The 13,875-nt window shown below is 49.5% G+C and overlaps 1 protein-coding gene across 1 annotated transcript in view; it reads left to right on the top strand.

Annotated features, from left to right (window-relative positions):
• The window catches only part of LOC130129007 (death-inducer obliterator 1-like), a 52,436-nt gene extending 47,366 nt beyond the window's left edge, over window positions 1-5,070 (top strand). The window contains exon 20 of the mRNA XM_056298802.1: window positions 1,102-5,070. Coding sequence (XP_056154777.1) covers window positions 1,102-4,481 — 3,380 coding nt within the window. The 3' untranslated portion in view covers window positions 4,482-5,070. The remainder of the gene's footprint in view (window positions 1-1,101) is intronic.
• Window positions 5,071-13,875: the final 8,805 nt, after the last annotated feature.

Below are 13,875 nucleotides of genomic sequence, written 5' to 3'. Positions count from 1 at the left end.
GAGGTCACAGTCCAGATAGAGGTTCAGACAGAGGGGCTTTAGGTCCAGAGGTTAGAGGTCCAGAATCAGGTTTAATGGGTCCAGGGCTAGCCATGAGGGGCAAAGACGTGAGAGGTCAGAATCCAGATTTTAGAAGTCCAGGGTCAGAATTGACCGCTACGGGGTATGATACAAGATGTCGGGGTCGAGGTGTCAGAGAAACAAGTCCAGATGCAAGAGGTCAGGCTAGGAGGGGCCCAGGACAGGACTGGAGGGAGAAAAGGCATGGTAGGGATCCAGGATCAGATGAAAGAAGTCCACGGCATGGTAGACGAGGTTTAGGGTCCAATATAGGAGATGTAGATTCAGGCAGCGGAGAAGCTTTTCAAGATAGGGGTCCAGGTTTCAATAAGTGGATAGAGGGTAGGGCAAATAGGCCGTCCTCAGGTGTTATTAGTGAAAAGCAAGGGCCACAAAGAGGTCCAAGTCCAGGTATGAGAGCGTCTGGGCCAGACAGAAGGGATGAAAGGGGTGGCCCAAGCATAGGGTCTGCAGGTCATGATATTAGAGGTGCTGGTCTAGATCTAAGAGTGCCAGGTTCAGATAATGCAACAGAAATGACTATGCAAGGGCCAAATGTCAGAGGACCCGAAATTAGGCATGAAGTAACAGAGCTAAGTATGAGGGGGACACAAAATAGGGGGTCCAGCCAAGATTTGGAATATGGAAGTAACCTAGATAGCAGGGATGAAAGGAGAGTGTCTAATCCAAGATGGCAAAATACTGGAGATCAAATAGGTCAGGCAGTCCGAGGTCCCATTCCAGACACGAGGAATCCAGACTGGCAAGGTCTAGGACCAAATGCAGGGGGTCCTGATAGGGAAAATATTTGGAAAGGACCAGATTATATGGGTCCAGGTATGAGTGAGAGGGATCAAAATATTGTACAGCCTGGTCCAAACATGAGCGATCCAAACTGGAGTGGTCCACATTCAGAATTGAGAGATGAAAGGAGAGGGCCTGAAAGGAGAGGATCAAGTCCAGCTATGAGAGAACCAGCCATACCGGATGACTGGAGAGTCCATGGCACTGATAAAAGATCCTTAAACATGGAGGTTCTAGGATCTGATAGGAGAGGACCGGGAGGTCCAGACTTTAGGGGACCAGGGCCAGACAGGAGGGTTCTAGGCATGAAAGGTCCAGGGCCTGATAGGAGAGGACCAGGGGGTCTAGATATGGAAGGTTCAGTGCCAGATAGAAAAGGACCAAGAGGTCCAGACTTCAGGGGACCTGTTCCTGAGAGACAAGGTCAGCATACTGAATGCCAAGGACCAAATAGAGCAGGAGGTCCAGACTTCACAGGACCAGGGCCAGACAGGAGAGGACCAGGAGGGCCAGATCTCATGGGACCATCACCAGCCGAGAGAGGATCAGGAGGCCCAGATTTCATGGGACTCAGGCCAGACAGGAGAGGACCAGGAGGCCCAGATTTCATAGGACCAGGGCCAGAGAGGAGAGGACCAGGATGTCCAGATTTTATGGGACCAGGGCCAGACAGGAGAGGACCAGGAGTTCTAGACTACACAGGACCTGGTCTTGAGAGACAAGGTCAACATACTGAAGGCCCTGGACTTCACAGAAAAGGAGGTCCAGATTTCATGAGACCACAGCCAGACACGAGAGGACCAAAAGGCCCAGATTTTGTGGGACCAGGGCAAGACAGGAGAGGACCTGGAGGTCCAGATTTCATGGGGCCAGGGACAGACAGGAGAGGACCAGGAGTTTCAGATTACACAGGACCTGGTCCTGAGAGACAATGTCAACTTACTGAAGGCCCTGGACCTCATAGAACAGGAGGTCCGAATTTCATGGGCCCGTGGCCAGACAGGAGAGGGCCAGGAGGTCCAGACATCAGAGGGCCAGGACCTGGAAGGAGGGGTCCAGATACTGAAGGGCCAGGGCCAACTGGGAGAGATCCACTAGGTCCAAACCCCATGGGATCAGATCCAGATAGAGGAGAATCAGATATGGAGTGCCCTGGACCAAATAGGCAAGGTCCAGACTTTGTGGGACCAGGGCCAGGTAGGAGGGGATCAGGAGGTCCTGATTTCATGGGACCTGGGCCAAATAGGAGAAGACCAGGAGATCCAGACTTAAGGGGTCCCAGACCAGATAGGGGAGGACATGGAGTTCCAAACTTCAGTGGGCTAGGACCTGAGAGAAGTGGACCTGGAGGTCCAGACTTTAGGGCAACAGGGCCAGATAGGAGAGAACTAGAAGGTCCCGCTGGCAGGGGTCCAGGACCAGAGAGGATAATTCCAGATATTGAAGGCCCTCGACCTTATAGAAGAGGATCAAGAGGTCCAGACTTCAAAGACCCAGGCATTAAAAGAGGTACAAACTTAGAAGGCCCTGTGAATAATAGAAGAGGCCCACAAGAGGAATGGGGAATAGAAGAATTTGATGGGCTGGGGCCTATCTGGGATCAGGGTCAGAGGCCGCATAGTGCAGGGCCTGGTAATGAATGGAGAGGGCCAGACTTCAGAACTATTGGGCTAGAGAGAAGAGGTCCAGAATTTAGGGGGTCGGGGCTGAATATAAGAGAAGGCCGAAAAATGAGAGGACCAGGACCAGAGATAAGCAGTCCAAATACTGGAGATGAATGGGCAGAGCAAGGTTTCAGGGGCCCAGAGCCTGATAGAAGAGGTCCAGTTATGGAGGGACAGTGGTCTGATAGAGGACGGGCAAATATGGAAGGTCCAGAATCTGAAAGACAAGGCCCAGGAGATGAATACAGAAGGCCTGGCTTCATGGGCCCAGGACCTATCTTTAGAGGCCCAGATATGGAGGGCCCTGGGCACTGCAGGAGAGGCCCAGGAGATGAATGGAGAGGACCTGATAGAGGTTGTCCTGAGCCAGATAGGTGGGGACCAGGGCCAAATTTCAGGAGGGAAAGACATCCAAACATGGGGGAACCAGGACTTGATAGGACAGGTCTGGATATGAGAGGACCAGGGCCGGGTGAAGGTCAAAGACAACTAGACTGTAGGGGTCCAGGACCCAATAGACGAGTTCAAAACATGGAAGCCCAAAGATCAGATGAAAAAGATCATCGCATGGGGGGTGATTGGAAAGGGTTTGACAGGGAATGCCAAGACCCAGATAGATTGGGGCCAGACTTCAGGCACAATACAAGAGGGCCAAACATTGAAGGTCCCAGGCCTGATAGTAGAGGATCAGATTTTAGGAACCCCCAGTCCAACAGAAGAAGTTCAGATATGGAAGCCCCAGGCCTTGAAAGAAAATGTTTTGGAGGTTCAGACTACAGGGGCCCAGGGTCTGATAGGAGAGGTCCAGGTGTAAGAAATGAATGGAGTGGGCCAGATAGTAGAGGACCTGGGCCTGATAGAAGAGGACCAGACTTTAGAGGACTTGGATCTGAAAGGTCTGGTCCAGAAATAGAATGCCCAGGACCAGGTAGGAGAGGACTTGAGCCAGATTTTAGAGAGGAAGGGAGAGACCCAGAAGTTAGAGGACCCAGACCAGAACAAGATGACTGGAGAGGGTTAGATTTAAGGGGGTTAGGACCTGAATGGAGACATTTAAGCAGGGATGGTCCTAGGCCTGAGAGGCGGGACCCATACATGGAGGCTGCTAGGTCTGACAGTAAAGGTCAAGATATGATGGGCCCTAAGATGGACACAAGGGGGCATGAACCAGACTTCATAAAAGACATGCAAGAGTCAGATTTTAGGGGTCCAGGTTCAGTCACAAGAGGCAAGGAACCAAGATTGAGGGGTCGAATGATAGGTAATGAAAGGAAGGGCCCAGATAATAGGGAACCAGATTCAAAGCATTCTGATGTATTAACATCACCCCATTTCAATAATCCAAGGATGCCCTCACACAATCAAAGCAGTTCAGAGTTTCAAACAGGTCAGCAAGCCACCAGATTTCAAGGCCCTGGTGGTCCTCATTCCTCACCATTCAGCAGACCCATGGGCCCAACTTCAGACATGGGAGGTCAACCTCGCCTTCATTTTGACAGCCCGAATATACCCCCAACAGTAAGACCATTAAAACATAAAGCACCTCTACTCCCTACTCCCACAGAAGGACTAATTCGCTTGCCAAATCGTATAATCAACTCCCATGACGTCCCCAACAAAAAACAACAAAAAAGTAACTCACCAGATAGTCATGGAAGAGAGTGGAATAGAGTGACAAGTAGGCCAGCAAGTAGGGAAAGAGACTTGGATAAAGAAGTGGGAAGACAGGAGCAGGGTCAAACAAGTGGAGGACATGGAAGCACACCTGTAGGTGTAAGTGCAGGACTTGTAGAGGTAAACAAGAAAGAGGACAATGAAGTTGATAAACATAAAGGACATTCACCCTGTGAGATTTCTAAAACTAGTCAAACGACGATAAATATTGGACAACCCGAGAGGGAGCCAAAGGAGAAACAGGCTAAGAATGACAATTCAGACATCCCTCAGGACTGAGAATATCATCAAGAAGATATGCTATTGCTTTTTTTTTTTTTTTGGCAAGACATGCCTGCAAGACAGTACTACAAACACTGAATGTATTTTGTGGAAATTTGGTTAGTGAATGTCCTTGATTGAAAAGTCATTTGGAACTACAGGCAAAGCCATGCAAAAGATCATACTTTCTGCCTTGATATGCAAATGATGAAGGTATTTGAGGTTATTAGGAATACCTTAGTTGTTTCATTCTACATACATCCTTTTTTCATTTGTCCATTTGTGTTTGTTATTCAGCATTGATGGTTAACCTTGTAAATCTGTTTGAGCGTTTGTACAGAGCAATAAATAGATTTTCTATTTTCTAAACATAGCCATAGTGTCAGTACAGCAGCCCAGAGCTGGCTCACATATTTAAATAATCCACAGAGGATAGAATGTGAGCAGTCAATAGATTGATTAGTAGGACTGAAATCCCTGAAATTTCTGCACTGCAATTGACTAGAGTGGGGCTGTTCTTGGAGATGACCACTAGATGTTGCTATGAAATTACAACACATTTTAAGTTGTGTACCTCGAACATAGTTGAATTAAGTTGGAAATAAACGTTCTTTTTAATTTTGTTGCATCCTATTTTATATTTAACGACAGGTGATGATTGCTTATGGCATGAAAGTCTTGTACTGTCTCATAAAGAATTTACTTGACTCACTGGATTTTATATATATATATATATATATATATATATATATATATATATATATATATATATATATATAATGTAGCAAATGTAGCACTCAGTGTACACATGAAAAATTCACAAGTCATGCACAGACCCAGGCCACTTTGCTTCCACGTTGCTGATGATGCGGGCTGCATCACGTGATCTTCACAGTGCAGAACAGTAATTAGCTGCAGTAGCTGTATTGTGAAATATCTTTCATTTGGAACCTGAAAGGCTACTATTTCGGCCTACCTGCACATTAATGCTGTGGACTTCCTAATTCACATGTCTACTTAGTCTAGGAGCTGTGATAGGAATATGAGCAGTGACGTGCGGTGCGGTCAGTGGATGGGTAGGCAGTGGGCGTTCACAAATCCAAATTACTTCCTTTTGTGCTCTCTTGATGTTTTATAACAATCTGATCCTTCTTCATTCTTCCAGCTGCCACAGAATTCTAGAATATTGTGCCGCCCTGGCTGAACTACATCCCAAATGAAAACCTAAACAAAAATACTGTCAAAGTATATATGAAGTACTTTTTTCTTGTTTTATATGGTTTTTGATCGCTGTGAAACGACTAAGTAACACGACTGCCTTTCCTTAGAGCTCCCAAACCATTGTGGATTTCATTGCAATCACTACAAACAGCAGTTATGAGATGCTATTTGTAAACACTGTTGAAACATTACCTGAAAAGAACACAAACACAACACAAAGAAACATTTGTGGTAAAAAAAAATATGTAATTTCATATATGTAAAATATACAAATACATATTTAAATTATGTACCATTTCATTCATACATTTCCAGTATTGTGATGTATAATAAAATGCCTGATAGCAGAACAGAGTGAATTCATGCAAATAAACTGGGTGCTGAGGTGACAGAACGTTGAGATCATATGTATTGAGGTCACCTATACTAGATCAATATTTAAAACACTAATTTTTGGGCAATACACGTGAAAATAGCAGTTAGTCACTTAGGGTATGTTTTTACCCAAAAACGATTTAGAAGCAAACTAATAAGATAGAAAGTGACATCAGCATATTCGGTGACAAATGGTGGGAAGGTAAACATAGCATGTATCCCATCATTAATGCTTCTCCTGTGCAATTACATCTAGGGTTGGGCGTCGAGAACCGGTTTCAACAAAATTCCGACTCCAAAGGAATCCTTAAGAAATTCAAATTTCGATTCTGCCAATTTGTTCCTAAATACATTTCACTCGCGCTAAAGTTCGTGTCAGTTTCCGTGGGGCGGCATGCAGCTTCCGTAGTTCCCCCCCTCCACAACTTAAATGTGCGCCATCATGGACCAGAGCAAGCGGCACTTGGAAGTGTGGCTTCATGTTGCCTTGAAAAATGAAGGGTTGGTACAATGCAACGCCTGTGGCAAAATTGTTTCGTGCAAGGGAGGATGCACAACAATATGGCCAAACACCTTCGCCTACACGGTGTACAAATTAACCAGTGTACCGTGTTTGACACGTTGCGCCGGTCTCCACCTCCTGCCTCGGCGTCCTCTTCAGCCAATCCTGAGCAAACAGCAAGCAGCACCTCGTGGGGTCAGTGAAAATTAATAACGTTTGTCTTATTCGCAACAGCGAGACAGCAAATAATTTACACATGAGCGAATTGCTATAAACTATGTAAATACTGAAATGTGACATTTCATCGGCCAGTCGGCAATAAAACGCTGGGGATCCTCGTCGCCAATTTGTGGTATCGTAGTGTAGAGCCGAAGTAACGGCGAAGACCGTAGGTTCACACTTTAGCCGTGTAGGCAACTTTCTTTAATCCACGGTAAATCAGCGAGACAAACAAAACCCACAGCTCGACTGAGCGGAGGTGGCAAGAATAACCAGAAAACTGGCTGGACAACCATAACTTAACCCTGCGTTAACCTGCCAGGGCAACCATGACTTAACCCTTAGTTCCTGGGTTGAATTCTGTCCCCAATACGTGTCCACCACATGAGCCCCCCCAGAATTCGCCCTTGTAATCGAAGTCAGGCAGGCGCGGGTGGACGACAGGCCGTCCGCGGCGGCTCCGGATAACAGGGGCCGGAGTGTCTCTGGGAGGCATTGACGCGGGCCTGTGGAGGTCGGCCTGAGGAGCAGACGAGGCAGCTCGGGCCTCCACGGGGGGAGGAGGCGGAGCCGGGGGACGACCGCGACGAGGAGGTTGGGCTAACTCCAAGGGCTGCGTCAAGTCCAGGTGTGCGGGTTTAACTCGGTCCACTGAAACATGCTCGGCCGTGCCCCCAAAATCCACCACCAGGTGCTTAGTTCCCCGTTCCAGGACGCGGAAGGGGCCGTCATAAGGGGGTTGCAGAGGGGGGCGGTGTGCGTCGTGACGGATGAACACGTAGTCCGCTGACTGCAGACCTGGGGGCACCTGGGACACCGGAGCGCCGTGTTGGGCGGTAGGGACGGGTGTGAAAGCTCTGACCCCGTCCAGCAAGGAGGCTCGTTGGTCCACAGCTGACCAGGGACGCGTTGCATTGGGCATGAAATCGCCTGGGACTCGCAGCGGCGTGCCGTACACCAGCTCCGCAGAGGAGGCTTGTAGGTCTTCCTTCGGGGCGGTCCGCAGGCCCAGCATGACCCATGGGAGCTTGTCAACCCAGTTGCAGTCCTTGAGAGTAGCCCGAAGCGCAGCCTTCATGGACCGGTGGAAGCGCTCACATAGGCCGTTCGCCTGAGGGTGGTAGGCGGTAGTGCGATGAAGCTTGACGCCCAGAGCCTCACCCACAGCATTCCATAGCTCTGAGGTAAACTGTGGCCCACGGTCAGATGAAAGGTCGGAAGGCGTACCGAAACGTGAGACCCACGACCCAATAAAAGCCCGGGCCACATCAGCAGACGTCGTGGATGCCAGGGGAACAGCTTCAGGCCAGCGCGTAGTCCTGTCCACCACAGTGAAGAGGTAGGTGAACCCATGGGAGGGGGGTAGGGGACCAACCAGGTCGACGTGGACATGGTCAAATCGTCTCTCCGGCACTGCGAAGCGTTCCAGGGGCGCCTTAATGTGGCGGTGTATCTTAGCCCGCTGACAGGCAACACACGAGTCGGCCCACGCTTTCACGTCTCTCTTAAGTCCCTCCCACACAAACTTAGCAGAGGTCAGGCGCACGGATGGCTTACCGCCTGGATGAGAGAGGCCGTGCACAGCTTCAAATACGGGGCGTCTCCAGCTGTGCGGGACGATGGGCCTGGGCTGTCCTGTGGAGACGTCACACAGGAGGTTGACAGCTGTGTCGCTGAAAGGAACGTCCTGCAGGCGGAGCCCCGTGTCGGAGGCCCGGAGACGGAGGATGCTCGGGTCCGTGGCCTGGTCAGCAGCCATCTGTGCATAGTCAAGGCCTAGGTGGACCGCTCCAATCACTGCCCTAGACAGGCAGTCAGCTACCTGGTTAGACTTACCAGCGACGTGCTGGATGTCGGTAGTGAATTCCGAAATGTAGGAGAGTTGTCGCTGCTGGCGAGCGGACCATGGCTCGGCCGTCTTGGACATGGCAAACGTGAGGGGCTTGTGGTCCACGTACGCAGTAAACTCGCGGCCCTCTAGCAGGAAACGGAAATGCCGGACGGCGAGCCAGAGACCGAGGAGTTCCCTGTCAAAAGTACTATACTTGCGCTCTCGGGGTGTAAGCTGGCGACTGAAAAAGGCCAAAGGCTGCCAAGCCCCCCCCCACCCACTGTTCGTGAACCGCACCAACAGCATAGTCCGATGCATCCGTGGTTATGGAAATAGGCGCTGTAGGTGAAGGATGCGCTAGCAGGGTAGCCTGGGAGAGCGCAGCTTTAGTCTCGGTGAACGCACGGTCCCGCTCTGCTGTCCAGTCGACCGCCTGGTTGGGGGACATGCCTTTCAGCGCCTCGTACAGTGGCCGGATGATAAAGGCGGCTCGAGGAATGAAGCGGTGGTAGAATGTCACCATCCCGATGAACTCCCTGAGCGCACGAGCTGTTTGGGGGCGCGGAAAGGCCGCCACCGCTTCCACCTTTGAGGGCAGGGGGACTGCCCCGTCCCCAGTGATGCGGTGCCCGAGGAAATCCATGGCTGTCAGCCCGAACCGGCACTTCGCCGGGTTGACGATCAGCCCATGCTGGCTGAGGCGTGTGAAGAGGGCATGAAGATGGGACAGGTGTTCTTCCTCGGAGGCGCTGGCGATGAGTATGTCGTCCAAATAGACGAAGATGAAAGGAAGGCCACGGAGCACTGAATCCATCAGCCGCTGAAAGGACTGGGCCGCGTTTTTGAGTCCAAATGGCATTCGTAGGAATTCAAATAGGCCGAATGGGGTTGTCACCGCTGTCTTGGGGATGTCTGAGGGGTGCACGGGAACTTGATGATAACCACGGACCAGGTCGACTTTTGAGAAGACGCATTTGCCAGACAGGTTTGCAGAAAAGTCCTGGATATGCGGGACAGGATAGCGGTCAGGCGTGGTGGCGTCATTTAGTCGGCGGTAGTCCCCGCATGGGCGCCAACCTCCATCAGGCTTAGCGACGATGTGGAGTGGGGACGCCCACGGGCTGTCAGAGCGGCGGATGATCCCCATGCGTTCCAGGTGCTCGAACTCAGACTTGGCAATGGCGAGTTTGGCGGGGTCGAGACGCCTGGCTCTGGCGTAGACCGGGGGCCCCTTCGTAGCAATGTGATGCTCCACCCCATGCTTAGCGGTGGGTGCAGAGAAGGTAGGCTGGGTGAGGTCAGGGAACTCAGCGAGGAGGCGGGTGAACTTGTCTGCCTCTGAGAGAGAGTTGGCTAGACCTGCATAGGCCGCTTCCCTCCGCGTACATGCGAAGGAGGAGAAGGTTAAGGCATCGACCAGACGGCTGTTCTGAATGTCCACTAGTAAACCGTAAGCGCACAAAAAATCAGCTGCGAGGAGGGGAAGCGTTACATTGGCCATGACGAACTCCCACGTGAAACGTTGTCCACCAAAACACAGTTCTACAGACCGCACGCCGTAGGTGTGGATAGGGCTGCCGTCAGCCGTCGCCAACTGGGGGCCCCGCTCCCCGCCCATGATGTCGACGTCAGTAGCAGGGAGCACGCTTCTCTGTGCGCCCGTGTCACAAAGAAATCGCCGACCGGAGATGGTGTCGAGGATGAAGAGTAGCCTGCTCGTATCGCCAACACTCATGGCCACTACTGAGTGTTGGCCCTCTCGTTTCCCGTCGGCCTGTAGTTGCAGGGGGAACGGCACCGTTTAGCTTTCGCACCAAATCGAGCGTGGTACATACAGAGTCCAGAGGGCTTGTAGCGGTCTGATGCTGTGGCGCCACCGTCGGGCCACGCCCGCGATGTCGGCGGGGGGCCAGTGAAGGTAGGAGCCAGCACCCCGGCATGGGAGGAACGTTGTGTAGCGACGAAGAATCGGTCAGCCTCCTTTGCCAGCTCACGGGGATCAGTGATGGTGGAGTTAGCGAGCGCAGTCTGGACGTGGGGCGGCATGTTGCGCAGAAACAGCTCCATAAACAGGAAACATGGCTTTTCTTGACCCAGTAGGTTTAACATCCTGCTCATTAGCTCCGATGGTTTGCCATCTCCCAAGCCCTGAATTGCGAAGAGGCGACGTGCTCTCTCCGTTGCAGACAGTTCAAAAGTTTCAAGGAGGAGATGTTTAAGTGCGGCGTATTTACCATCGGCCGGTGGGTTGGTTATGAAACCGCTAATCCTGGAAGCTGTAGCGCACCCCAGCGCTGCCAATACGTAGTAGTACCTGATCTCGTCTGCTGTTATGTCTCTGAGCGCGAACTGTGCCTCAGCCTGCGCGAACCATGTAGCCGCGGAAGACTCCCAAAACTCCGGCAGTTTAATTGCAACGGCGTTCGTAGCCATAATGTGTGTGGTTTCAGAAAACTTATCCGAAAACCGACGTCGGGGTCACCAGTGTAGAGCCGAAGTAACGGAGAAGACCGTAGGTTCACACTTTAGCCGTGTAGGCAACTTTCTTTAATCCACGGTAAATCAGCGAGACAAACAAAACCCACAGCTCGACTGAGCGGAGGTGGCAAGAATAACCAGAAAACTGGCTGGACAACCATAACTTAACCCTGCGTTAACCTGCCAGGGCAACCATGACTTAACCCTTAGTTCCTGGGTTGAATTCTGTCCCCAATACGTGTCCACCACAGTAGTAGATTTCAATAACGACAGCAGGTAATGTTAAGAAAAGGTTTACTGAGATCGTAGCCACCAGCTTCTATTCTCTTCTTCTTACTGTATTAACGGAGAACACACATTTCATTACCAGCAGGGCCTCCTAGCGGCGTTACAAGATAAACATTACAGGGCACAACACTGAAGGCTCGCGTATGCTCAATTTTCTAAACAAGAACTGTTTCTAATTTAAGGAAATAATACCTGGTAGTCCGGACCAGGGTGTGACTGTGTCTTTATTTCTTCATATATGAAGACAGTTGTTGTTAATGCAAATATAAGAATGAGACACTCACATGAATGATCCGTTCTTAAAACAGAATGGCTTGTGTAAAGTTTTTTTTAAATAAAACTTTCTTCTGTGAAATAAGAACGTGACCTGTTCTGACCCTGCCTCTCAAAAAACCGGAATCGAGAATCGTTAAGAATCGGGACCGAAAAGCAGAATCAGAATCAGAATCGTTAAAATCCAAATGATGCCCAACCCTAGTTACATCCCAGTCCAGTTCAACTACATAATATAACAACTTGCAAACATTTTAAAAAGTGAATCAACATAATCACAAAAATTGTATAGTGAAAGTGAACAGTAAATATTATTGGAGTAATTGCACTGATTTATAGAAATGGAAGACAAAGTGAGATATTCAGATAAATTGCACAAATCTCTAAACTTCAAAATGGCTGACAACTTTCAGGGCTCTTTTTGATGTATTAGTGGGAGATGAATTGTCAATCAATGAAAAGAAAATGTGGCATGATGCCTTGAGCCAGCCTGGAAAAAAAAACACACAGCAAAACTACAAGTAAAAAAAAAAAGAAGAGTGTGACTTGGGGAGCCATATATGACCCATGTACTCATGTCATTCACAGTACTCAATTTCACATTTAGCCAGTATCTTAGAAAAAACAGGTGACAAAGCATAAAGCAGGTCCTGGGCTGTTCAGGTGGCATCTGGACACTGCTTGACATCCTCCTCATCATATTCTTCACAAATTTTATAATTCCATTATAATTCTGTTATCCTCTTTCAATGTTGTATTCTGTAAATTGTGTAAACCCAACATCCATTGCATGTTGTCCGTCTTGGGAGAGAGATCCCGCCTCTGTTACTCTCCCTGAGGTTTCTTCCTATTTTTTCTCTGTTAAATGTTTTTTTTTAGGGAGTTGTTCCTTATTTGATGCAAGGGTCTTAGGACAGGATGTTATGTTGCTGTAAAGCCCCTTGAGGCAAATTTGTAATTTGTGATACTGGGCTATACAAATAAAATTGACTTGACTTAATAAATGATACTGGCTGCAAAGCAAGCATACAAGCATCCACTGCAGCTAAACACTTCAGTCCAGCTACACAACTGCAAAAGCGCATGAATGTAAGACTCTACATTTGAATAAAAAAAGAACAATAAATATCAATGCAAACTAGAGGTCTAAAAATGAACCATAAATATCAATTCAAATGTTGTATAGCTTTGGAAAATTACTTTTTTGACTCTAGTTCAGCTACACAAACAGTTGCATACCCTTGTGGACTCTACATTTGTATAGGTTTGTAAAAATGAATATCATCTCATCTCATCATCAGCCGCTTCTCTGGGGTTGGGTCGCGGTGGCAGCAAGCAAAGTAGGGCACTCCAGACATCCCCTCCCCAGCAACACCCTCCAGCTCCTCCTGGGGGATCCCAGGCCAGATTGGACATGTAGTCCCTCCAGCGAGTTCTGGGTCTACTCCGGGGTCTCCTCCCAGTTGGACGTACCAGGAAAACATCCAAAGGAATGTGCCCAGGAGGCATCCTAATCAGATGCCCGAACCACCTCAATTGGCTCCTTTCGATGTGAAGGAGCAGCGGCTCTGTTCCGAGCTCCCTCTTCATGTCTGAGCTCCTCAACTTATCTCTAAGGCTGAGCCCAGACACCCTATGGCGGAAACTCATTTCAGCCGCTTGTATCCACGATCTCACCCTTTCGGTCACTACCCAAAGCTCATGAAAGAAAAGTGTAGTAGTATTTCTTTACTCATTTGGAATTAAGGGTTATTGTTCCATTTCATATTGCTGTGTGATATCAAGAAGATTTGGGTGGCATAGTCAATTGTGGATTTTAAGTTGATTGGTGCAAAGCAATTTCACTCCCCCTTTTTTTCTTCTTCCAATTGTACTTGGTCAATTACCCCACCCTTACGAGCTGTCGTGGTCACTGCAACCCCCTTGCCGATCCGGGAAGGGCCTGCAACCTCCTTGCCAATCCGGGGAGGGCTGCAGACTACCCCATGCCTCTTCCGATACATATGGACTCGCCAGCTGCTTCTTTTCACCTGAGTGAGGAGGTTCGCCAGGGGGACGTAGCGCGTGGGAGGATCACGCTATTCCCCCCAGTTCCCCCTCCACCCCGAACAGGCGCCCTGACCGACCAGAGGAGGTGCTAGTGCAGCGACCAGGACACACCCACATCCGGCTTCCCACCTGCAGACACGGTTAATTGTGTCTGTAGGGACGCCCAGACAAGCCAG

Source organism: Lampris incognitus, chromosome 2, assembly GCF_029633865.1.
Source record: "Lampris incognitus isolate fLamInc1 chromosome 2, fLamInc1.hap2, whole genome shotgun sequence".
NCBI lineage: Eukaryota > Metazoa > Chordata > Actinopteri > Lampriformes > Lampridae > Lampris > Lampris incognitus.
This window is presented reverse-complemented; position numbering and strand designations above follow the sequence as displayed.